The sequence below is a fragment of the Microcaecilia unicolor genome, chromosome 1, assembly GCF_901765095.1.
Source record: "Microcaecilia unicolor chromosome 1, aMicUni1.1, whole genome shotgun sequence".
Lineage (NCBI taxonomy): Eukaryota > Metazoa > Chordata > Amphibia > Gymnophiona > Siphonopidae > Microcaecilia > Microcaecilia unicolor.
The window spans coordinates 139,846,687-139,872,041 of record NC_044031.1 but is presented as its reverse complement, the minus strand read 5'-3'; the positions used below and the strand labels follow the sequence as shown (position 1 = coordinate 139,872,041).

At 42.3% G+C, this 25,355-nt stretch overlaps 1 protein-coding gene across 4 annotated transcripts in view; it reads left to right on the top strand.

Annotated features, from left to right (window-relative positions):
- The window catches only part of TAC1 (tachykinin precursor 1), a 132,958-nt gene that overhangs the window by 76,476 nt on the left and 31,127 nt on the right, over window positions 1-25,355 (top strand). Inside the window, exons 1-6 of one of the 4 annotated variants that reach the window (XM_030189953.1) lie at window positions 1,698-1,762; window positions 2,033-2,286; window positions 6,338-6,382; window positions 6,643-6,742; window positions 10,825-10,848; window positions 15,495-15,548. In XM_030189953.1, the coding sequence (XP_030045813.1) occupies window positions 2,176-2,286; window positions 6,338-6,382; window positions 6,643-6,742; window positions 10,825-10,848; window positions 15,495-15,548 (334 nt within the window). In that variant the 5' untranslated portion in view covers window positions 1,698-1,762; window positions 2,033-2,175. Of the gene's footprint in view, window positions 1-1,697; window positions 1,763-2,032; window positions 2,287-6,337; window positions 6,383-6,642; window positions 6,743-10,824; window positions 10,849-15,494; window positions 15,549-25,355 lie in introns of those variants that run through there. The other 3 variants (XM_030189950.1, XM_030189951.1, XM_030189952.1) reach the window with 3 other exon arrangements.

The following is a 25,355-nucleotide window of genomic DNA, read 5'->3' as shown; positions in this document are numbered from 1 at the left end:
TCACTAGAGTTTTTAGGCTTTTACCGTAAGGTGGGCCACCTCAGTGTTAGGCCTTATCATTACATGGGGGTGGGGGCATGGCTGGGAAGGGAGAGACAAATACTGATGATCAACCACTCCCGCCCCTCTTGGCAGATAGTCCAAACAACTTCCTCCAACTGGAGAGGGGGAAAGAAATTCTGGGCTAACTTTGAGGAGGTCTTCAACACCTTCACCCTTTGCAGGAGCAGCATTTGGAGGATGGGGAGGAGGCTCCAGAATTTCTAACAGGATAGGGAGAATACGTGGAGCTGGAGGGCAAAAGGTAGGAGTATCTATCCTGAGGGAATCAAGGAACTTTACCCTTGCCTTCTTCTGGGACCACTTCTTCCACTTCCCCTAACATGTTAGGGCCTGCTTTCTAATTAAATTTCCTCTCTTATCTTTTAGAGGAAAAGAACAAAAGCAAAAAATGCCAAAACTCAAAAGTCAACTAAATGAAAGTACACACTCAAAACAGTCAGGAAAAAAGCTTCAGGCTTTAGCCCAAGGGAAGAAACATAAAACATCTAAATGTACCTTAGAGAGAGAGAGAGAGAAGATGGGGACAGTACTAAGGCAGTCCAGCTTCCTGCTGTGACTTTCAAGCCATCTGGTGTGGGGAAGGTGGGGAAAAGGTGTGTGTGTGAGAGTGTATGGGGATGTGAGGTTGGGAGGAGGGAGCAAAGGCGAAGTTCCCAAACAAAAAGGGTGAAATTAAACTACACCAGAAGAATGTCAAATATAGTAGGGGAAAGTCACAAACAAGAAAAATCTTTGGAAAAACTCTGGAAAAATTGCAGTAACAGCTAGGCTAAGCTCTAGTAGCAGTCTGAGGAACAGAGTAGAACTCTGAAAACTTGCCACAACTGTATGACGTTAGTCTGCTAGAAAGGTATTACCTGCATCTCCTTTACTGACCCTTATTTCTGCATACCCAAGTGGACTGATATGACAACCACACTACTGTATGGAAATGTATAAATGGAATAAACCTTGGTGCAGTTGTTGAGATTTTTTTTTTCAGAGCTTGGCCACATGTTGAAAAGGCAATGCCAGATTCTAGATGTACATACTTGTAAAATTTTGCCTTTGACAACCATGGTCTAAGACCATTAAACTGTGCTGTAATTCATATATAATTAACCTTTTATTGCTATCAGTATATTGTGGCATAATGATACGAACATGAAGGCGTGCACCCAAGCTGACGCATACAATGCTGCCATATGGGAGTCATTGTGCAGTTCTGATGAGTAAATCTGGTGTCGTGGTGCAATGGCTTTTCCCAAATAGAGCTACATCAGAAGGAATTTGGTTTCCACTGATTGGACAACAGCGCCAAATTGCGTCAGTTGAGTCCCAATCACATCCAGCTTGTCATGGATGCCAACAGGTCACTGCTAAAGACGTCTCAGTTGAGCAATCAGATACACACACATAAGGGAAGGAAGCAGGGAAACAGTGATGGGGTGAAAGACTCAAAAAAAAAAAAAACCCCAGAGTGATTGAATATTGATCCTAAGGTACTGTTGGGAAACACGTCATAGAGCTCCCTATTTCACATGATAAATAAACTGAAGGCAGCAATTAGATTTAGGATAATGAAGATCTCTTGGACCTGCCCATCTCTACCTATATAAAATGGAGAGTTCTCAGGAGTGTATTCAGAGAAACACATGCAGCCTGTGAGAGACAGACGGGCAGAAAGGGGAGCGTTCTTTCACATTCAAATTGAATTACAGTAAGTGCACAGACTATGTGACTCAAGGCTCAGAGGCTGCTTGTAAAAAAAAAAAAAAAAAAAAAAAAGAGAGAGAAATACATTTTGTAGGAGGCTGATGAGCAGGGAGAGCATTTTCATTATCTCTGTTGTTCTGTAGTCTGCTGTCTGATAGGTTTGGTATTACTGGATCAGTCGCAACTCTTGGGATGGGATGTTTTTTGCCCTCTCTGGTGACAAGAGGAGTTTAAGTCCCTCCTTTTTTTTTTTTTTTTCTTTTCTCTGTTTTAGCGGCTCCTTCTGACACTTGGGCTACTGCAGAGGCATTCTCTTTCGGTCTTTCCTCCCTTCACCTCTCCTCTGCTCCTCCCTGTGAGGATCACCACAGATCCCTTTTGCTGCAGGGCTTCCAGAAGAGGAAGAGAAGGTCTACAATGAAAATGCTCATCGCCCTCGCTGTGTTTGTCCTGGTTGCAGCACAGGTGTTTGCAGAGGAAATTGGCTACAGCCAGGAGAGCGACTGGCCTTACAGTGACCAGATCCAGGTGAGGGCAGAAATAAGGTGCTGAACTGCAGTGCCATTTGTAATAGGAGAAGAGATTTCCGAGTTTCTTAGGTAATAATCGTTACCATTGTTAAGCTTGAAGAAATAGGACAAAAAAAAATTACATTTTCCTTCTAGTTTCGAACACAAAACTATGGCTAGTAGTGAATGAATATTCAAGGCAGCAAAAAGTTATCAAGCTGGACTTATCAGTGTCTTAAAAAAATAATTTTTATTTCATTCAAAATATGTTGGTAATAGATAAAATGGACGAATTGGTGGACTGTATCTTTTCAAAATGGGAAAAATGATATACACTAAAGTTTTGATAGAAGGAGAAAATAGCGCACACTGGGGAAAGCTTTGTTGCTGTGGAATAGATAAACCTGAGAAAAAGTTTTCTGAGAACCATAGATTCATATCAAGAGGTCCAGCACGACGGGCGTTTAAACGATAGAGCAGGTCCCTAATGTCATTGCAAATATAACCTGACCAAAAAAGTTGTCTAAAATGCTATTTAATAATCGATACTGTAGTTAAATCTCATTCTTCATGGTTAAACAGATCAAATTCCTTTTTTAAACTATTTTGATTTCTAGTTTGAAATCAAGCTGTGGGCTGCGATGGATGAGATAGGTCAGCTCTAACCCTATAATTAAATGCATTAAGACAGCAGAAAACGTCAGTTGCAATACATATACAACAGTTTCTCTTCACACACGTTTAAAAAATGGACAACAGGTCTGCTTCTTCATAGTAGGTTAGCTGAAAGAACGTCTATTGTTTGTATATTAAAAAAAAATGTGAGTTCCAGTAAGCTTTTACACCATGCCAGGGGTTCTTTCTCACTGAAAGTGTTCAGCATGAGGACGGGATAACGAAAGAATTCCCCAGAAAGAGTTTGGGGGAGGGGAGGGGAGGTTTAAAAGAAGGATAGAGGTAAACAATATTAAGTTATCTTTATTCTCCAGAGTTGTTCATTTCCTTTGCTCTCTGGAAATTGGGCACTGAGGAGAACTTTCAGTGTGTCTGTGCAGGAGATAGTGTATAGCAGTAGAGCCCTACTGAGAAGAAGGTGTGATCAGGGCAGTGATTACAGGCTGAACTGTGTAACGAAGGATTCAGTGCCAGGGGGTTCTGATGGACGTTGCTTTCTGTCAGTAACTGAATTGCAGTTAAGAAATCCAGACTCCCTTGTTACAACGGTGCCGCTGAGTTTCTAATTGTTTCCATTGTCAACCCAAATTCCCACATAGCACAGCAGACACCTACCCACAGTAATCAATCCATGTACTAAAAACCTGCTCAATCACATAGAGGCAGTGCTAACTGGTGTGAAGTAATGGTATTAATCTGCAAACAAACCTTTTCCAGAGACGGGAAGGCGGTAGAACTAGAGGACATGGATTGAGGTTGAAGGGGAGCAGACTCAGGACTAATGTCAGGAAGTAATTTATAGATGGAAAGGGTAGTAGATACATGGAATGCCCTCCCGTGGGAGATGGTGGAGATGAAAATGGTAATGGAATTTAAACATGAGTGGGATAAACACAAAGGAATCCTGTTTAGAAGGAATGGATGTATGGAATCTTAGCAGGGATTGGGTGGCAACGCCAGTAATTAGGAAACAAAACCAGTGCTGGGCAGACTTCTACGGTCTACGCCCTGATTGTAGCTGAATAGATATGGATGGGCTGGAGTGGAAATTTTAAGGGGCTTCGGTGTTAGCTTCAGAACTTTTAGTACAGGTCTGTGCCCTGAGAATGGCAAGGACAAATCAAACTCGGGTATACATATAAAGTATCACATACCATGTAAAATGAGTTTATCTTGTTGGGCAGACTGGATGGACCGTTTTGGTCTTTATCTGCCGTCATTTACCTGTTACTATGAAGAACTAAGCATACATTTGTATTCACTATTTAAAAATAAGCAGATTCTTTTATTTTGCTTGTACTCTTTCCTAGTAAATGTATGTGTAAGGCAGGCAACCTTGTGGATGAGACATTAAATTGTGGTTTTGTCTACTCTCGAAATGTAACAAATAGGAAAGCCAAGCACGGCTTAAAATTCAAATGGAAACATAATGAAATGCATTAGCTGCACACATTTTCTAGAGTTTCATTTCAAATAAGAACCTACTTCAGGGTGATAAAACATTGAATCTTTGCAGTGTGAAACAGATTTCATTAATTTTTGCATCTTGAATTTTGGAGTAGCTGTATGTATTTTAATGGACAAATGCCATGGTAATTTTGAGTTTAGCGTTTTAGGAGCATCTTGATGTTTTTAAATGTTTCTAAAATTTATAACATGTCACAATGACATCCTTACATAATCTGGAATCCAGCCCGGGCATCTGGAAGTTACTCCAAAGCAGTGCAGTGGTATCCCAGCCTACTCATAGCCAAGGGTACATAGGGCACTAGAGTAGACAAATTTCAGTGGCTTACACTAAGAGGATGGATGGACATGTGACATATGTGAGCTACTTTGATTGCTTAGATAATATCCAATCACCAAATGGGCATTTGGCAATTCAACAGTATTGTCATTATTATATTTCATTAAGCATTCAGAATATCTGTAATACTCTGCAAAACTGAAAAATAGGCTGGGCTAGACAGTAGCTCATAAAGTATATGTCAGTTTCTTTCTGACCTCTCCTTCTCACTTGTTTGTGTGATGCCTATAGAAAAATACTAAGACTTGTTAGCAGCATAGTTTCTGAACAAGTCTGTCTTCTCCCGTGGCTTGACCTCCAAGTATTGTTATTCGAGACTGCCATTTGGAGCCTTAGGAATACTACATACAAAAATGATAGCTGGACAGTTTCCAGACATCATTAACAAAAGTGGAATAAGGCTGCCAGACGGGTGTGGATCTCGCTAGTGCATTCACTTTTGCATGCTGCAGTCCTGTGCCACACGGTCAACCTCGATAGCCACAGTTTGGTTTCTGAGTTACAAAGGAATAGAGGGGCACAATGGAAGGGGCACTGACCAAATTCATTGGAACTTGAGCGTTCAGAATAAAGTCATTGATATAATCTCCCTCCATGCTGTGTTTTCCTTACATGTAGCAGTTCACGCCAATATTCCCAGTGGGCTCTATACCACCATGCTAAATACTATTGTATTCTAGTGGACAGTGCCAGATGAGATGATACCAAAATATAATAGTTAATCTGCACTGCTTAAATGCATAATAATAATAAAACTTTATTTATAACCTGCTATATCTATAAAAGTCTAAGTGGGGAACAAAATATAAAAAGACAAAATAATAAAATTATTTCTTTGCTCAACAAACTATACAAAAATTGCTATCCTAAAATAAAACATACAACAAATTAGGGTCTCACCTGCAAAGTCTATATCTCTCTCGAATTTTCTCAATACAACTACTAAGTACTTAGAGCAAAACACAACCTTAACAGCATTTAAACAATTAATGTCTGGAACTACTTATAGTGTCTGTATATTTCTTTAACTAATGGAAAGCTGAGGTTTTCTTTTTATCTTGTTTTTGAAAGTAGAATAAATAGTTCCTCTCTAAAAGATCCATCTTTAAAAGTAATTGTTAAAAAGGTGTGCTAGAGATGGGTTGGCCACTGATACTAAAGAGTGGAATACCACAGAAACAGAGGACACTGGAAGCATGTGAACAGGTTCAGAAGAGCCGGTCAAAAAGTCTAGAAAGATCCTTCTTTCTACAACGCTGCCTCTGGCTGCCACATTGACAACTTGTTGAAATTTGTACCTCTTTGTTGCTGTGTAACCACTGCTGCTTACCGTGCTGTCCTTTGCCGTTTCCAACCTGCCTTCAGAGACAAACCAGTCAACAAAAGATGAAAACTTCTAGGTTTTTCTGGCACAGTATGCAATCTCATTTCTCATAGAATCTGACCTGTTTAAATGAGATAAGACCTGTCACCAAGAAGCTTTTTTTCTCCTGTGCGTATATATGGAATCATATCTATATTTGAAATTTTGTTTCTGGAGCACACGTAGATAAAAATATATCTTATAGTGTGTTATGATTTCATCTAGGACTCCTCACCTTATAGGACCTTGTTACAACTCAAGAAAATTAAGGTATGCAAATAAAAAGATAGAATTCTCTAACAATTCTAGCAGTTTATGCAAAAATCCAACAACTTATTTAGTCTAGCTAGCCATAAGTTTCTTTAATATAATTGTTCTTAAATAATAATTTGATGCTTCTATACTGATAATAGACAAATGCAGGAACAGAAGCTTAAGAAGGATATGAAAGTGACCTAAAGAGAAGACTATTATTCAGGTTACAAAAACTAAGACTTTTTTTTTTTTACAATGTCTGTTCATAATTTCAGGATGAACTACAAGGACCATTATTTGAAAACTTTCTTCAGAGAATTGCGAGGAAACCCAGACCTGATCAGTTTTTTGGCTTAATGGGAAAGAGAAACACTGGTGAGACTGAATTAAGTATATTTAAAAGAATGCTTTATTGAGTGACGCAATATCCAAAGTGTATGATTGTACCCAATAGTCCCTTGAAATCATGTTAAAATATAAGCTATGGGGTAGATATTCAGAATGCTGTAATTGGGCAGGAAAGGATCCTCCCCAGTTATATAGCAGTGAGCTGGCCATTCCAGAATTTTCTGTGGCACATAACTGGATAGCTCTCAGGCAGTATACCCCAAGCTCAAAACCGTTTAAACAATCAATCAAAAAAGGCCAGGTTAATATAAGCTAAGTTATTCAGGAGGAAAAGACCTCAGCAGTCAATGGTATGCCATATATACTGTCACAATATTTTCACTGTGTCTAGTTGTATTTGCTGTCTTTTATGACTCCCATCTCTTTCATCGGTCTAAAAACCCCTCCTGTTTATTTCTGTAGTATGCACAAAACCTTCCCAAGTATATGCAAAGTGATATAATGAGCACTTCTACAAGAAAATTGAAGTCCCAACAGAAGCCAGCCATTTCACTTTCAGCTTCTTCAGGGGACAAAAATTCACTTCAGTGCTCAGTTAATTTGAATAAACATCACAAGCAGCACTTCCTGACTTCCAAAGTGGCATTCATCCCCCATTAACGGCGATATTCAGTCCACTAAAGGCTGGCCTAACTTTATCCTGGCACTTATCCGCATGCCGGTCTGAATATCGCTGGTACCTAGATAAGGTCCAGCAGCCGGCCATAATCCGGATAGTCAATGTCAGTATCCAGATTAGGCCCTAGCATTGAATATCTGGGTGTAATGTTGGCAGCAGAGGCCAGTGTTCAGGAAACGCTGAATGCCGCTGGCTCAATATTGACCCATATTTTAATTACACTAAGACGTGTTCTAAAAGTGCATCAAGGCAGGGCCAGATTCTGTAAATGGTGTTTAAAATATAAACACGTCCAAAAAAAGCACTTAGCTCTATTCTACATACTGTGCCTAAAGTTATGCACAATTTATAGGATAGTGCAGAGGGCTGGGGAACGCACCTACATTTACTACTACTACTACAAATCATTTCTATAGGCCCAACCATTTATGCCACTGAAAACCTGGTGTAAATTCCTGTGTCTAAATGTAGGCACATTCCTCCGAATTCTATAACCACACGCGTAAATTTGAGTAACGCCCCAACCCACCCATACTCCTCCCATGGCCACGCCCCTTTTCCAGCTAAGCACATTAGAATTTATGCGCTCCTCTTTTTAGAATAGCCCTGAAAAGAAAAGCACATAAATTCCAATTATTGCCAATTATTGATGACAATTGATATTGGCCAATTATCACTGGTTGGCATGTTAATTAAGATTCACATGTAAATTGGGCATATGTGAGAGGGTAATATTATAAAACGTTTTCCATGGATAAAGCATACTTTGCATGCAGAAACTGGCTCTAATAATTTTATTTCTGCATGTACTGCATGCTTTACCCATGCACACAAGTCTGTGTGCCAACAAGAGCACATGCACATGAGTAAGCATTCCCAGGAGTGCAGTTTGGGAAGAACAGGGGCAGAGTTACAATGCGCATGTGCACTTTATAAAATACATGTGTACACTCATAGACTAGATGCATGCCTCAGAGCAGATGTAACCTGAAGGATTATTGTAACAGCATAATATATAAAGCAGTGGTTCTCAAACCTGATCCTGGAAGGCCCCCAGCCGGTCAGGTTTTCAGAATATCCACACTGAATATTCATGAGAGAGATCTGCATCAACTGAAGTTTTCAGGATATCCACAATGAATATTCATGAGAGAGATTTGCATGCAGTGGAGGCAGTTCATGCAGATCTCTCTCATGAATATTCATTGTGGATATCCTGAAAACCTGACTGACTGGGGGGGCATCCAGGACCAGGTTTGGGAACCACTGATATAAGGGCATAAGGGGCACTTAGGTTGTCTTTATAAACTAGGTGTAAACAGAAGCACTTTGTGACATTTTCCTAAAGGTGCCCTGTTATGGATTGTACTGGTACAGCATATTGTTAATTGTGAGCCAACTCTTCATACATTTTCTGATTTGGAGTCATTGGCCTTTAATAATGCTCATATGAACATGGGAAATACTGTGTGATAATTATCACAATCCTCATTTGTATTCTTTGTGCCATAAGTGCCATGTGGGTTTGTTCTCAAATTAGCATGCAGCTTCCCCTGAAATTGCTGTTAGTGTTCACAGCCTGCATGCATTTACACTTCTTTAATAAACAGATGTACAGAGGTAAAGTAAATGCACACACGGGTACACTATTGCAATTAGCCCCTTATTTACCCAGTTGGATAAGCTGTTAAAGCTGCAGTTAACATTTGCTACTTGTTAACGTGGCACCTTAGCACACACTGATTTCCACTTTAATTCTCTAATACGGAAGGACCATAGAATGAGCAGGGCATGTGTCCTGTGGTTGATGCAGAGGTAGTTACCATACATCAAGTCAACTTGGCAGATAACCTGGCATAATTAACGTCACTTCAATACATGGTGTTCATTTGCAATGCATGCATGGTAATGACTTGTCCTCTGTGCTAACTGAATGGGAACATCCCGAACAGTTAATGCAGAAGTTGTGCAGTTACCATGTGTTAATGTTCTGCAATCTGCCCAGAATAATGTGCCTAGACTTATTATGCATGTACGACGCTTTGAGAGGGCTACTCTTTTCAGTGACAATCCTAGATCGGCTGCCACCCAGGGCGGATTGCCGATGCGCACCCCCCCCTGGGTGTAGCATGACCCCCCCCCCCCGGGGTGCATTCTTAGCTGCTGGGAACAGCCACGCAGCTCTTGGCTCCGCTGGCTCCCTGCTCCCTCTGCCCTGGAACAGGAAGTAACCTGTTCTGGGGCAGAGGGAGCAGGGAACCAGCGGAGCCAACAGGCACGTGGCTGCTCTTTACACCCCTCCAGCAGTGTGCATCCGGGGTGGACCGCCCCCACCGCCCTGCCCTTGGTACGCCGCTGACTCTTTTGCTGATACATTTGCATTAGCTTCCTATTAGGGCCAGGATTGTATTCAAACTCTGTGCTCTCATATTTCAGATTCTGTATGGTATTGCCCCTGACTATATATTGCCCCTTGTTACTTTGTCTTCTCGCAATTCAGTCTTTGGTGTACGAGACTACCTGCATCTTCATTTTCTTACCTGTAAGAAAGTAGTTTATAAATCTATATCTTCAGCTACTTTTTCATACCAAGGTACTAAATGGTGGAATTCCTTGCTGAAAAATATAAGATCTCAACATGATTACTTGGTTTTCATGTTTTTGAAATCTTTCCTTTTCAAAAAATTTCTATCCTGGTACCTACTCCCCCCCCTTTCCATTCTCGCCATTATGTTTTATTATTGAATTTTTTATATATTTACAATTCTTTCCTTATTAATAAGTGTGGGTTTATGTATTTTGATTCATATTTTGTAATGTCTATTTTTTATCTTGATAGCCACATTGAACTCAAAATTGTGTGGGGAAAATGTGGGGTATAAATGTCATAAATAAATGTTGGCAAATACTACGCAAAAACAGGAAACCCTTCTCTTAAGAGCCGAGGCTTCTTTTATTGAGATAAGGAGAGTTTATCACTTAGTATGTGAGAAGACAATGCTAAGTCTGGATGTTGAGGGGAGGTGATTGAGCTGAAGGGATCTATTTCAAATTTCCTAATCTTGTCCTTGGGACCTCAGAGCTAGTTCGGCTTACAGGAACCTACAATGAATATGCATGAGCCAAATTTGAATACACTGGGGTTCCAGTGCATGCAAATCAATCTCATGCATATTCATTGTGGATCTCCTGAAAACTTGACTGTTCGTGGGGTCCCCAGGGAGGATTTGGGAAGCCCTGAGCTATTTGCTAAGGATTGTTCTCTGTCTGGAATGCTGTAGAAGAGAAAATAATTAGTGAAAAGTCCCTTGAATACACTACAGCCGTAAATAGATGATCAAATTATGACAATTTAACTCTGTAAAATGTAGCTAAGTTTCACAGTGGCAATTCAATCAGCAGAGCATTTTACTCTGTTTTTTTTTTCTAGGACTCGGCCAGATTTCTCGTAGAAGTAAGTACAAATCTTTATTTTTTTTTTAACTATCAATACACTGTATTCTGGAAATGCAGGATTTTTAGATCTGTTGTTGGTCCATCATCATATAAATACTGAGCCACATATGAATATTACCACCAGTCCAAGCCCTAATGGAAGATATCTAGCAGACTTGTGGGATAATCTGCTAGACATCAATCATAGGTTGCATCAAATGTTAAAGCTAATTCTTCACTAGTCATTGCTTTATAACATACTCCTTTGCTTATATTTTGGACACAGGGAAAGCTAGATAACACAAATGCCTTGTTTTCAACTATAATCCAGCAGGATAAAGGGAATCTGTTAAAGTAAAACAATAGGGTCTGGGTTCAGGCTTAAGCACCATGCTTTTTGGCGCGAGTCACCCACTCGGGATGGGTAGGCCTGGACATACTTTAAAGTTGTTTGGGGGGGGGGGGTGTTCAAGTGAGGAAATGACTGCTGTCTCTACTGTAGTGACCCCTGATGGCCAATGAGCAGTGCTGAGGGTCTTCAGAGGAGATGCTTCTCTAGCCCCCAAGGCTATCTTGACTGGTTGTTTTGTTTATGGGAGTTGGGAGGAGGGGCTGCAGTGACAGGGGCAAAGAATGCTCAGTGTGAATGTATGTGTGTGTGTATGTATGGGGGGGGGGGGGAGGGGGGTGGTTGGTGTGTTGAGGAGGGCAGAGAATGCCCATGGTGAGATTATGGGGGAGTTGAGGGGGCAGATTGTGGGGTGGATACAGTGGTGGGAGGGGCAGATAATTCCCAGGGTGCGGTGAGAGAGAGAGAGAGAGAGAGAGAGAGAGAGAGAGAGAGAGAGTGTGTGTGTGTGTGTGAGAGAGAGAGCGGTGGTGGTGCTGGTGTGGTGATGGAGCAGAGAATGCCCAGGGTGACAGTAAAGAAGAGATGAGGGGACGAAGAATGCCCAGAGTGAAAAAAAGAAGAGAAAAAATGGGAAAAAAGGCTACAAAAAACAAACAACCCCCCCCCCCCCCAGCAGTTGTACAACATCCCTAACTGATTAATGTATGAGCACATACACTAAAACAAAAAACCCCATAAGAACAGCCACACTGGGTCAGACCAATAGTCCACCTAACCCAGTATCCTGCTTCCAACAGTGGCCAATCTAGGCCACCAGTACCTGACAGAAACCCGAATAGTTGCAACATTCCATGCTACCAATCTCAGGTTAAGCAGTGACTTCCCCATGTCTATCTCAACATTTTAAAAGAATCTATCCTTTCTGTATACATTATATTTACATTGGAAATGTCTGGAAACTACAGAAATCCACATCTAATCCAGACAAAGCCTTTCCATCTTATTTTTCCAGTTAGGTACACTCTAATATTTTTCAAAATGCTGATATACATGCATTTTATCAGTGTCCATCTGGTCTACTGAGGCCTCTATTTTGCAACATAGACTTTTTTAGTGATAAAATGCATCTTATCTAGAAGGGGACACCAGAAGTCTGATTCACTGAGCTGTTTTGCCCTAAAGAGACAGAATGGGAGGAAGCCGTAAGGAGGGTTTTCACATGGCCAGTAGACATGTGTAAAATACTTCTCATATAATTACCTCACGTGGAGTGGAATGGGTAGATGTGAATCACTTCTTTACACTTTCCAAAAATACTAGGACTAGGGGGGCACGCAATGAAATTGCTAAGTAGTAAGTTTAAAACAAACTGGAGAAAATATTTCTTCATTCAACATGTAATTAAACTCTGGAATTCGTTGCCAGAGAATGTGGTAAAAAGTTAGCTTAGCAAGGTTTAAAAATGGTTTGGATAATTCCCTAAAAAAAAAAAAAAAGTCCATAAACCATGTTTAAGATGGACTTGGGGAAAATCTATTTCTAGGATAAGCAGCATAAAATCAGTTTTACTATTCTGGGATTTTGTCAGGTACTTGTGACCTGGATTGGCCACTGTTGGAAACAGGATACTGGGCTTGATGGACCTTCGGTTTGCCCAAGTATGGCAACGCATATGTTTTTATGGTACAATTAGGCACAAACTTGTATGCAACGAAAGAAGATGCATTTAAAGGAGGAGTTTGAGTGGAGCATGGGTGGAGTTAAGATTTACACACGTGTTTTATACAATATGGGGGAAATTCTATATATGGCGCCAAACGTTAGGTGTTACTTCCGCACTGAATTTTCAGCACAAAAAAGCATTCTAATGGATGCAAGGCACCAAAATGAGGCAGCACTGCGAAAACTTCCACATCCATTTATAGAATAGTGTGTAAAGGTTCCACGTGGATCTACAAAGGGGATGTGGCCATGGGAGGGGCATAGGTGAGCCAGGGGTGTTGCCTTAAAATGTACACAGTTTTATAGAATTTCAGGGACCTGCGTCCAACCTGTGCACTGGGATTTATACCTTTTTTTTCAGTTGGTGTAACTCCTTGTGTTCAAAGTTGAGTGAAATCCTGGTGTTATGTGTTATTCTATAAAGGGTGCTGAGATCAGAACGCCCATTATAGAATACCATTCAATACCGATTTTTTTCAACGCTGAATTTTAAGTGCTATTTATAGGATTTTTCCCATTGTGTATATGTGCAGGCGTAAATATCCACGGCATCATGCTAGCTTCTATTTTGACAGGATTTGTGCTAGTATGGGGTCCTTTTACCAAGCTGCAGAAAGCGCTAGAGTACATACCGCAGATAAAAGTGCTTACTATGGGATGCGCTGGGCTGGCGATAAGGGTTCACATGCTAATTTTTGTTAATGAACACATGCTAATGGCAACATTAGCTCATAGCCGTTAATTGGGGAAATTGGAAAATCAGACATTTTCTGGCTGTGGTCAAAATGGCCTTAGCGCACGGGAAAGACCTGCATAAGGGTGCGCTAAGGCCACTTTTTTTTTATTTTTATTTTTAAGGCCACTTTTTATGACAGCTTAGTAAAAAGACCCCTCTGTGTTTATGAAACAAGCAAAAAAAAAAAATGCACCTACATAGCCTTCACACAGAGATGACATGATATAAAATTACCCTCCACATGGGTCACCAATCAGATGATATTTTCAAAAGTTTGCACCTTACAGAACCACTACAGTACTTTATTATGGATGGGAGGGGAATGGGTGAATCTCAGATTAGGAACTAAATCCATTCCAATATTTTTATTCTCCTCCATGTTTTAAGTTTATCTTAGGTAAATGCATAGGTTCTTTTAGATGACTCAGGGATTCCCAGAACTGGTCCTGGAAGCACCCTAGCCAGTCGGGTTTTCAGGATATCCACAATGCATATTCATGAGAGATATTAGCATGCATTGTCTCCAGTGCATGCAAATCTCTCTCATGAATATTCATTGCGGCTATCATGAAAACCTGACTGGCTGAGGTGCCTTCAGGACCAGGTTTGAGAACCATTGATATAACTCAGAGACATTTTTTGTAACTTCAAATGGGCTTCCTAATTGGTGCTTTCAGAAAACCTACTTTAAAAGTTGGACCTATTGTGTCAAACACCAGTAAAAGCTAACTGAGAATTCCCACACATTGAGAGTACCATCTGCTTGGTTTTTGATATTATTTTTAATATCTGTTTGGCGCCCCAAACTTGGACACTTAACAAAGTGGAGATAGAAGACAACCCAGGTAGAGTGTACTAAAACGTGCACAGTAAAAGGGGGACACAGTCCATAGGTGAAGGGAGGGGGGCAAGAGGGGGGCTTTTGCTCCCTCCCTGATTTCTTAGGCACTCAGTGATGTCTGCTATTGCTGCTATTCCCCTTCACTCAAGTATTCTGTTGGGTAATGCAAAAAATTACTTTGCTGCCTCCCCCAGGAGAAATTCCTCCATATACTACTGGAACAGGACAGTAGGACATCAAAGAGCACAAAAACTGTGTCTTTAAAGAAAAATAAGCTTGCAAAAATAGATTGAGGTTGGTTTAGACCAGGGTTTCTCAACCCAGTCCTTTGGATACACCAAACCAATCAGGTTTTCAGGAGCCCCACAATGAATATGCATGAGATAGATTTGCATACAATGGAGGCAGTGCATGCAAATGTATCTCATGCATATTCATTGTGGATATCTTGAAAACCAGAATGGCTTAGTGTGTCCTAGGACTGGGTTGAGTACCCCTGGTCTAGAAGCTTGCCAGAGAGATTTGGATGGTGGGGAGGGTGGAGGTGGGGAGGGGTGCAACTTATTTCAAGTGAGGGCATGAGTAGGGAAAAGGCCCCAAAACATGATGTTTCTTGGCTGGTGTCTCCAGTGGTGAAGAGTTTATGTGACTGTGAACACAGTAGATGGGAGATGAGATTAGTAGAATGCAGTTCTTCCAATGACCAAAGCATATGGATACATCTTGCAGGTGACAAAATTGCTGAAATTTTCTCTTAGTTTAGGCATCCAGAGCCTGATTTGTGAGGGCATTTTTTCCCCAGTGGGGTCAAAAAAGTTTGGTAAACCAGGCCCTTAATGTCTTCTTACATTTACACCACAAATTACTCATTCTTGTTAAGGTGTTAAAAGTCGCTCCAAGTTCTGTATCTGGAAAGAATTTTCAGCCATCTGCTTCTTTCTCATTCTAGTAATGAAATCTCACTAATTACAAAAAGACATGTATATTAAAATGTATTAAAACACATTTTTTCAGGGCATAAAACAGATTCCTTTTTTGGACTTATGGGCAAAAGATCTTTATATTCTGGTATGTATCAACTGTGAAGAACACTGTCCATCTAAATGCTACGTATTTATTTTAATGCCCATATATTATAAGCTGAGAATGGAGGGTTTTATGCTGTCTACTTCCAGTCCATGTGCTTGAGCTCCGTGCTGCACTATTCAGCAGTGGGGAAATTTGTACCTGAATATTTCTTCCAAAAGCTTATAAGTACTGTATACCTGCATATATATGTAGGAGACCAGTGGAAAGCATATACTGCATCTTATTTAAACATGATGTTATAGAGATTTATGGGGAAAATTATAATGCTACATTAGGGCTTTAATCTGGGATCACTTTACCACTCGGCAGCATTAGATTGCCAAACTGTGACCTGGTGCTGCCTGGCCATCTCTTAAAGGAGCCATCAACCTTCCTAAAATGTATGTACCCCCAACAAAAAAAATCTGTTACACCCCCCTTTCCAGTCAAGCCCCCCAATAGTGTCCCCCCCAAGCAGGCACACACACCCGAAGGGCCCCTAAAGGTCAGACCCCCCCACTAGGAAGCCCCATCCCAAGTCAAGAATACCCCAGTGAATTCCTCCTCCCATAAACCAGAGGCAGCCCTCCACTCATAACTGTTAAAATTCCTGGGGCTCTACTGGGCAGGCAGGAGTGAGCCGCAGTCACTCCTGCCCTCATCAGCACTGGGATCCACAATGTTGGTGACCCCTAGCAGTAGTCTTGTGGTACGGGTCATGTATCCATATAAGGGCGAAAGAAGCCCTTATATGGAAATCTGACATCTAGCAGTAGTACATGAGACTACCACTAGGGTCTTGGGCACCATTGTAGATCCCAGTGCTGGTGAGGGCAGGAGTGACTGGGGATCACTCCTGCCCACCCAGTAGACCCCAAGAATTTAAAAAGTTACAAGTGGGGGGGGGGGGGGGTTGCCTCTGGGGTGGGAGGGACCTCAAAAGGTGTGACTTAGGAGGTGGGGGCCTCAACATTGGGGGGGGGGCCCTTCAGATGAGGGTGCCTGCTTGAGGGACATTATTTGGGGCAGCTTGATTGGAGAAGGGGGAGTGGAACAGAGGCTTTGTGTTGGGAGGGAGGGGAGTGCATGGAAGCCTACACTTTGGGCAGGTTGAGGTCCCTTTAAGAGATGGCCTGGCAGCATTGGATGGCGACTTGGTGGTCAATGCTCCTGGACTTCTAAAACAACACTGCTTGTGAGGTGGCTTGCAAGCAGCTTGGTTCAGTTCCCCTAGGAGTCAGCAATTTGTGGTACCACATTACTGTAGGTTGGTGATTATCAGGGTATATCAGTGTATAAAATCTCACCTTTTATTTCACCTTGCTAACATTCGCCCATAGAGTATGCAAACTTATTTCTGCAGTGCTTTAGATGGAATATAGATGTCAGTGTTGTAAAATACTTGCTGTTTTGTTGTGCTTGTAATTATTCAAGGAGTTTTTGATTGTTACTCACTAAAAGCAGCAATACTGGTACTTGATAAAACATACATATGCCTTTTTGGAAGCTGTTTCTTTTACCTTCTGTCTTATTCCAGGTCTCAGTTCTTTTGTAACTATGTTATTATGCATGAATGTGTTTGTTTCCTGCTTTTTATTACAGCCACACAAATCTCCTTCCAGACTTTTACTTTTTAGCCATGTATGCTGTATTCCAGGCAATTGGATGAGGGTCAAAGACAAAAGCTTCTCAAACCTGTCATGGGCACTCTGGGTAATCATGTTTTCAGAATATCTGTAAGGGTTTTCCAATGCATGTAAATGCATCTCATGCATATTCATTACGGAGCTCCTTAAAACCCTCCAGGCTGTGAGGACAAATTTGGAAAGCACCTCTCATGGAGCTCTATTCCCATTTGCTTAGATCAGTGGCTTTCACTTCCAGTCCTCAAAGGCCACCAGTGGGTCAGGTTTTCAGAAGATCCTTATTGAATATGTATGAGAATGATTTGCATACAGTAGAGGTAGTATTAATATTAGTCCAGGAGTAAAATAATTATCAGAATGGAAATGGGGTGGTTGTAGGGGAGGTGGATAATGTGAAATGCCACTCTACTGCATCCTAATTTTTAAAACATTTTTATTTAACACTATTTGACTGTCTTTCCTATCCTATATATCTTACCTAGTGGAGATAAAATTTTGAGCCACTGATCACAGAAAGGACAAGCTGGAGAGAAGCTGAAGGAATGTATACATTTTCACTGAATAAATCCATGCTCACAGAAAATATATTTATAGGTGTTATTATTTTTTCTGGGATAAATAATTCTACTGCAGCTGCAGAGTAGATAAAATTTTCACCTGTAACCTTAACCATGAGTATAAAAGCTGCAGTAAGACTAGAGAAGTCAGACCTTCTATAAATTTAACATGTCTAAAGCATTTAGCTCCAAGCTGGCCAATGGGTAAAGCAGCAATCTAAGCAACAACATTTTTGTACATAATCCCCTTGTCAACTTTATTCCAACTGCATTCTGTGCAAAGTTTTGTATTCTAACGTTTTCAAAAACTCCTTTTACATAGCCACTGAACAAGAATAAATTTAGATTTTCAAAAAATACTAGGATTAGGGGGCATGCAATGAAGCTACAAAGTAGTAAATTTAATACGAATCGGAGAAAATGTTTCTTCACTCAACGTGTAATTAAACTCTGGAATTCATTGCCAGAGAATGTGGTAAAGGCTTAGCGGGATTTAAAAAAGGTCTGGACAGTTTCCTAAAGGAAAAGTCCATAGACCATTATTAAATTGACTTGGGGAAAATCCACTGGTTATTTCTGGGATAAGTAGAATGAAATGTATTGAACTTTTTTGGGATCTTGCCAGGTATTTGTGACCTGGATTGGCCACTGTTGGAAACAGGATGCTGGACTTGATGAACCTTTGGTCTGCCCCAGTGAGGCAATACTTATGTACTTATGGCTACCCTGATTCTCATCAGAACCATGTGCACGCATCTATTGTTAAAATAAGAATATAACACAAATAGCAAAAGTCAGAAAAGCACATTTTTAAAAAGCAGGGTGCACAGCCAGAAAAAAAATATGAAATAAAGCATATTTTATAAGAAAGCAAGCAGAACTAGGAATAAAACAAACACACACGAAAAAGGAAAGCTAGAATTTGGAAAGAAATAATTTGAAAATTTAAGAGCTCTTTTTACTACAGAGCAGTAAAGGTTTACAGTAACTACTACTACTACTTATCATTTCTATAGCGCTACTAGACGTATGCAGCGCTGTACACTTGAACATGAAGCGACAGTCCCTGCTCAACAGAGCTTACAATCTAATTAGGACAGACAAACAGGACAAAAAAGAGATAAGGAAATATTAAAGTGAGGACGATAAAATAAGGGTTCTGAACAAGTGAATAAGGGTTAGGAGTTAAAAGCAGCATCAAAAAGGTGAGCTTTTAGCTTAGATTTGAAGACTGCCAAGAGATGGAGCTTGACGTACCAGCTCAGGAAGTCTATTCCAGGCATATGGTGCAGCAAGATAAAAGGAACGGAGTGTGGAGTTAGCAGTGGAGGAGAAGGGTGCAGATAAGAGAGATTTACCCAGGCCCTCATGATCAAAAGCAAACTCTGGTGCTAGAGGCTGTTAACGCCATACTAGCGCCAGAGTTTGCAGCCGACCCATGATCAGAGCCCTCAAGCGCCTGAAACAGCGCACTCGAGGGCTCTCAGTGCAAGTAGCATGCAAATGCATGCTAAACAGGGCTTCTAGCGCAATTAGCTTGCAAATGCATGCTAATTGGCGCTTAATGCATTCATCCCCAATGATCAGCAACCAGTGCGCCAAAGATTGGGTCGCTGGCCGCAGCAAAATCAACGCCAGCTCCAAGCTGGCGTTAGATTTTGCGGATCATTGGGGAGGAATGGTGAGCCCTGTCCAGCATGCAGTTGCATGCTGGCAGGCCCCCCTTCCCCCCCAAGGCAAACGCGAACGGGGGCTGAAGGTCTGGTGGGTCTCCAGCCCCCGAAACCCCCAGAAATCGTTGATCCATCAACGGGGGGGGGGGCAAATCCTCCCCCCAGCGTTCTCCTTAAATTCCCACCGGACCTCCAGCCCTCCCCATCGATGGAGCAACGATTTCTGGGGGTTTCAGGGGCTGGAGACCCACCGGACCTCCAGCCCCCACCCCACCCCCCCGTTGCTGGGTGGGAGAGGGTTTGGTCGGTGGCGGCCATGACGTGTTTTGGGGGTTTGGGGGGGGGGGGCCTCGTTCGGGCCTCGGGGCAGGCTGTTTGACAGGTTTGGGCTTTTGACAGCCCAGACCTGTCAAACAAGTGCGGGAGGATTGTGCTGAGCGCATGCTCGGCACAATTCTCCTGCACTTTAAACATGATAATCAAAGATAATAGCGCTGCTTAGATTTGCATGCATTATCTTTGATCATTGATGCAGAAAAGCCCTGCGCTGTCCCGGCGCTATCTTTAGGGCGCTGTTTGGAATAGCGCAGGGCTTTTGATCATCTGGGCCCCAGTGAACAGAGTTCCTGGGGAGGAATGTAGGGAGGGATGAGAGTGGAGAGGTACTGAGGAGCTGCAGAGTGAGTGCACTTATAGGTCAGTAAGAGGAGTTTGAACTGTATGCGGAAACGGATAGGAAGCCAGTGAAGTGACTTGAGGAGAGGGCTAATATGAGCATAACGACACTGGCAGAATATTAGTCGTGCAGCAGAATTTTGAACAGATTGAAGAGGAGAGAGATGGCTAAGTGGGAGACCTGTGAGAAGCAAGTTGCAATAGTCTAAGCGAGAGGTGATAAGAGTGTGGATGAGGGTTGTGGTAGTGTGCTCAGAAAGGAAAGGGCGAATTTTGCTGATATTATGGAGAAAGAAATGACAGGTTTTAGCAGTCTGTTGAATATGTGCAGAGAAGGAGAGGGAGTAGTCGAAGATGACCCCAAGGTTACGAGCTGATGAGACAGGAAGGATGGGAGTGTTATCCACAGAAATAGAGAATGGGGTGGAGGAGAGGTTGGTTTAGGGGGAAAGATAAGAAGCTCAGTCTTGGTCATGTTTAGTTTCAGATGATGCTGAGACATCCAGGCAAGAATGTCAGACAGGCAGGCTGATACTTTGGCCTGGATTTTGGCTGAGATTTCTAGTGTGGAAAGGTAGATCTGGGAGTCACCAGCGTAAAGATGATACTGAAAACCATGGGATGAGATCAGAGTACCAAGGGAAGGAGTATAGATGGAGAAAAGAAGAGGTCCCAGGACAGATCCCTGAGGTACACCAACTGACAGTGGGATAGAAGTAGAGGAGGATCCACTAGAGTATACACTAAAGGTACGCTGGAATAGAAATCCAAGGGAGACGTATGTGTTAGGCGGGGAGAGTCTGATAGGCACGGACGGGGAGAGGGATCTTGGGGGGATAGTATCTGAGGACCTGAAGGCGACGAAACAGTGCGACAAGGCGGTGGCAGTAGCTAGAAGATTGCTAGGCTGTATAGAGAGAGGAGTGACCAGCAGAAGAAAGGAGGTTTTAATGCCCCTGTATAAGACGTTGGTGAGGCCCCACCTGGAGTATTGTGTTCAGTTTTGGAGGCCGTATCTTACGAAGGATGTTAAAAAAATGGAAGCGGTGCAAAGAAAAGCTACGAGGATGGTATGGGATTTGCGTTCCAAGACGTATGAAGAGAGGCTTGCTGACCTGAACATGTACACCCTGGAGGAAAGGAGGAACAGGGGTGATATGATACAGACGTTCAAATATTTGAAAGGTATTAATCCGCAAACGAATCTTTTCCGGAGATGGGAAGGCGGTAGAACGAGAGGACATGAAATGAGATTGAAGGGGGGCAGACTCAGGAAAGATGTCAGGAAGTATTTTTTCACGGAGAGGGTGGTGGACGCTTGGAATGCCCTCCCGCGGGAGGTGGTGGAGATGAAAACGGTAACGGAGTTCAAACATGCGTGGGATATGCATAGAGGAATCCTGTGCAGAAGGAATGGATCCTCAGAAGCTTAGCTGAAATTGGGTGGCGGAGCAGTTGGGGGGAAGAGGGGGTGGTGGTTGGGAGGCGAGGATAGGGGAGGGCAGACTTATACGGTCTGTACCAGAGCCGGTGATGGGAGGCGGGACTGGTGGATGGGAGGCGGGAAATACTGCTGGGCAGACTTATATGGTCTGTACCCTGAAAAGGACAGGTACAAATTCAAGGTAAGGTATACACATATGAGTTTGTCATGGGCAGACTGGATGGACCATGCAGGTCTTTATCTGCCGTCATCTACTATGTTACTATGTTACGCTGGGAGAGATAAGAAGAAAACCAGGAAAGAACAGAGCCCTGAAATTCAAGTGAGGACAGCGTATCAAGGAGTAGGCTCTGATCAACAGTGTCAAAAGCAGCAGATAGATCGAGAAGGATGAGGATAGAATAGAGACCTTTGGATCTGGCCAGGAACAGATCATTGGAGACTTTAGCAAGCGCTGTTTCAGTTGAATGAAGGGGGCGAAAGCCAGATTGAAGTGGATCAAGAATAGCTTGAGATGAAAGAAAGTCAAGGCAATGGCGGTGAACAGCGGCGTAATACTTGCATTCCCAGCATCTGCCCAAGCAGTTACTGCAGAAGAAAAACCTTCATTACTTGTTAAATGCATTGGCAGACAGCATGAATGTTAATGTGGTCACATTTTGTGATCTGCGATATCTGTCACAGTAGCAGTTCATGCCCATTTTCTACCCATAACCCACCTATGTTTTGCCTAACGCCACACTATGCATTTGTGTGTGTATGTGTGTTTGGGTGTGGGGGGGGGGGTGGTAATTTAGTAAAGATAGCATCAACATAGGCTCCAATAATGTACATGAATGACCAGAATACTGGCATACAGTGGTGGAAATAAGTATTTGATCCCTTGCTGATTTTGTAAGTTTGCCCACTGACAAAGACATGAGCAGCCCATAATTGAAGGGTAGGTTATTGGTAACAGTGAGAGATAGCACATCACAAATTAAATCCGGAAAATCACATTGTGGAAAGTATATGAATTTATTTGAATTCTGCAGAGGGAAATAAGTATTTGATCCCCCACCAACCAGTAAGAGATCTGGCCCCTACAGACCAGGTAGATGCTCCAAATCAACTCGTTACCTGCATGACAGACAGCTGTCGGCAATGGTCACCTGTATGAAAGACACCTGTCCACAGACTCAGTGAATCAGTCAGACTCTAACCTCTACAAAATGGCCAAGAGCAAGGAGCTGTCTAAGGATGTCAGGGACAAGATCATACACCTGCACAAGGCTGGAATGGGCTACAAAACCATCAGTAAGACGCTGGGCGAGAAGGAGACAACTGTTGGTGCCATAGTAAGAAAATGGAAGAAGTACAAAATGACTGTCAATCGACAAAGATCTGGGGCTCCACGCAAAATCTCACCTCGTGGGGTATCCTTGATCATGAGGAAGGTTAGAAATCAGCCTACAACTACAAGGGGGGAACTTGTCAATGATCTCAAGGCAGCTGGGACCACTGTCACCACGAAAACCATTGGTAACACATTACGACATAACGGATTGCAATCCTGCAGTGCCCGCAAGGTCCCCCTGCTCCGGAAGGCACATGTGACGGCCCGTCTGAAGTTTGCCAGTGAACACCTGGATGATGCCGAGAGTGATTGGGAGAAGGTGCTGTGGTCAGATGAGACAAAAATTGAGCTCTTTGGCATGAACTCAACTCGCCGTGTTTGGAGGAAGAGAAATGCTGCCTATGACCCAAAGAACACCGTCCCCACTGTCAAGCATGGAGGTGGAAATGTTATGTTTTGGGGGTGTTTCTCTGCTAAGGGCACAGGACTACTTCACCGCATCAATGGGAGAATGGATGGGGCCATGTACCGTACAATTCTGAGTGACAACCTCCTTCCCTCCGCCAGGGCCTTAAAAATGGGTCGTGGCTGGGTCTTCCAGCACGACAATGACCCAAAACATACAGCCAAGGCAACAAAGGAGTGGCTCAGGAAGAAGCACATTAGGGTCATGGAGTGGCCTAGCCAGTCACCAGACCTTAATCCCATTGAAAACTTATGGAGGGAGCTGAAGCTGCGAGTTGCCAAGCGACAGCCCAGAACTCTTAATGATTTAGAGATGATCTGCAAAGAGGAGTGGACCAAAATTCCTCCTGACATGTGTGCAAACCTCATCATCAACTACAGAAGACGTCTGACCGCTGTGCTTGCCAACAAGGGTTTTGCCACCAAGTATTAGGTCTTGTTTGCCAGAGGGATTAAATACTTATTTCCCTCTGCAGAATGCAAATAAATTCATATACTTTCCACAATGTGATTTTCCGGATTTAATTTGTGATGTGCTATCTCTCACTGTTACCAATAACCTACCCTTCAATTATGGGCTGCTCATGTCTTTGTCAGTGGGCAAACTTACAAAATCAGCAAGGGATCAAATACTTATTTCCACCACTGTAAATGCATGTACCTGTACATCCTCATGTTAATGCCAGTGTTTTGTTTTTAAAAATTTCTTATTTACCACCTGCAGCTCGAAAGCTATCAAAGTGGTGTATCTTCCCCCCCCCCCTCTTGTATATTAAGCCATGCTAGCCCATTCACTTTGAATGGGCTGTGTCGGCATTGCTGCGTGGCAGCTGCTAGTGCAGCTTGGTAAACAGGGGGGTGAGTTCGTGCCTGAGATAATGGAGGGTTGAAGGAGTTGCAGTGGGATTTGAACCAGACCCCCTTGATCAGTGTTGTACAGTAACTAAGGGCCTCTTGTACTAAACCGTACTAGCGATTCCTGTGTGGCAAATGAGAGGAAGCCCATAAGAATTGAATAGGCTTCCTCTCATTTGCCACGCTGGGAATCTCTAGCGTGGTTTAGTAAGAGGCCTTAAGTAAATGTAAGTAGTTACTGTACTTGAGTAACAGTTTTGTCACTTTTACTTGTAAACTTTTTTTTTGCCTTCCTATGGGGAGGTGGTGGAGATGAAAATGGTAATGAAATTCAAAAATGCGTGGGACAAACACAAAGGTGTCCTATTCAGAAAGAATGGATCCACAGAAGCTTAGCGGAGATTGGGTGTAAACACCAGTAGCTGGGAAGCAAAGCTAGTGCTGGGCAGACTTCTACAGTCTGTGCCCTGAAAATGGCAAGGACAAATCAAGGTCAGGTGTACATATAAAGTAGCTCATACAAAGGGTTTATCTTGTTGGACAGACTGGATGGACCATACAGGTCTTTATCTGCCGTCATCTACTAGGTTACTGGCATGTTACTATGTAAAGAAATACAGGATAACATTCATTACTTTTACTTTTACTGAAGTAAAAAATTTGCCAATTTTTACTACTTTTACTCAGTTCATCTGTTGCTTGCAATTAAAAGTAAAAAGTAAAAGTGGAAGCGAGTTGTAAATGACAATTCCTCAGTAAATCAAATGAAACAGCAAAACCAGGGACAGGATTTTGCTATTGCAAACTTCGTCAAGCACACAGTAGATCATCTCATCTTAAATTTATAACCTATAAAAACAGAGAAGTTGTCTTTGTCTGCTGAAATGGTTACTGATCTGCAGCCATACAGAACAGTGATAAGTTGGGTCACTTTGAAGCAGGAAGCTAGTTGCAATTCTTGCTGAACAGACATATGTGTCTATTGCAACAACTGCTGGTCATCCCATAGAAGATTTTACATTGAGATTCGTGGTCTTTAGAGAGGATGTCTGCTTGTCTGGCCTTAAGACTGAAGGGTTCCCACACATTTGACATTCTTGCATCATTCTTTGACACTCAAGAGATGAAAAATTGTTAGAACAACTTTGTGAAAGTT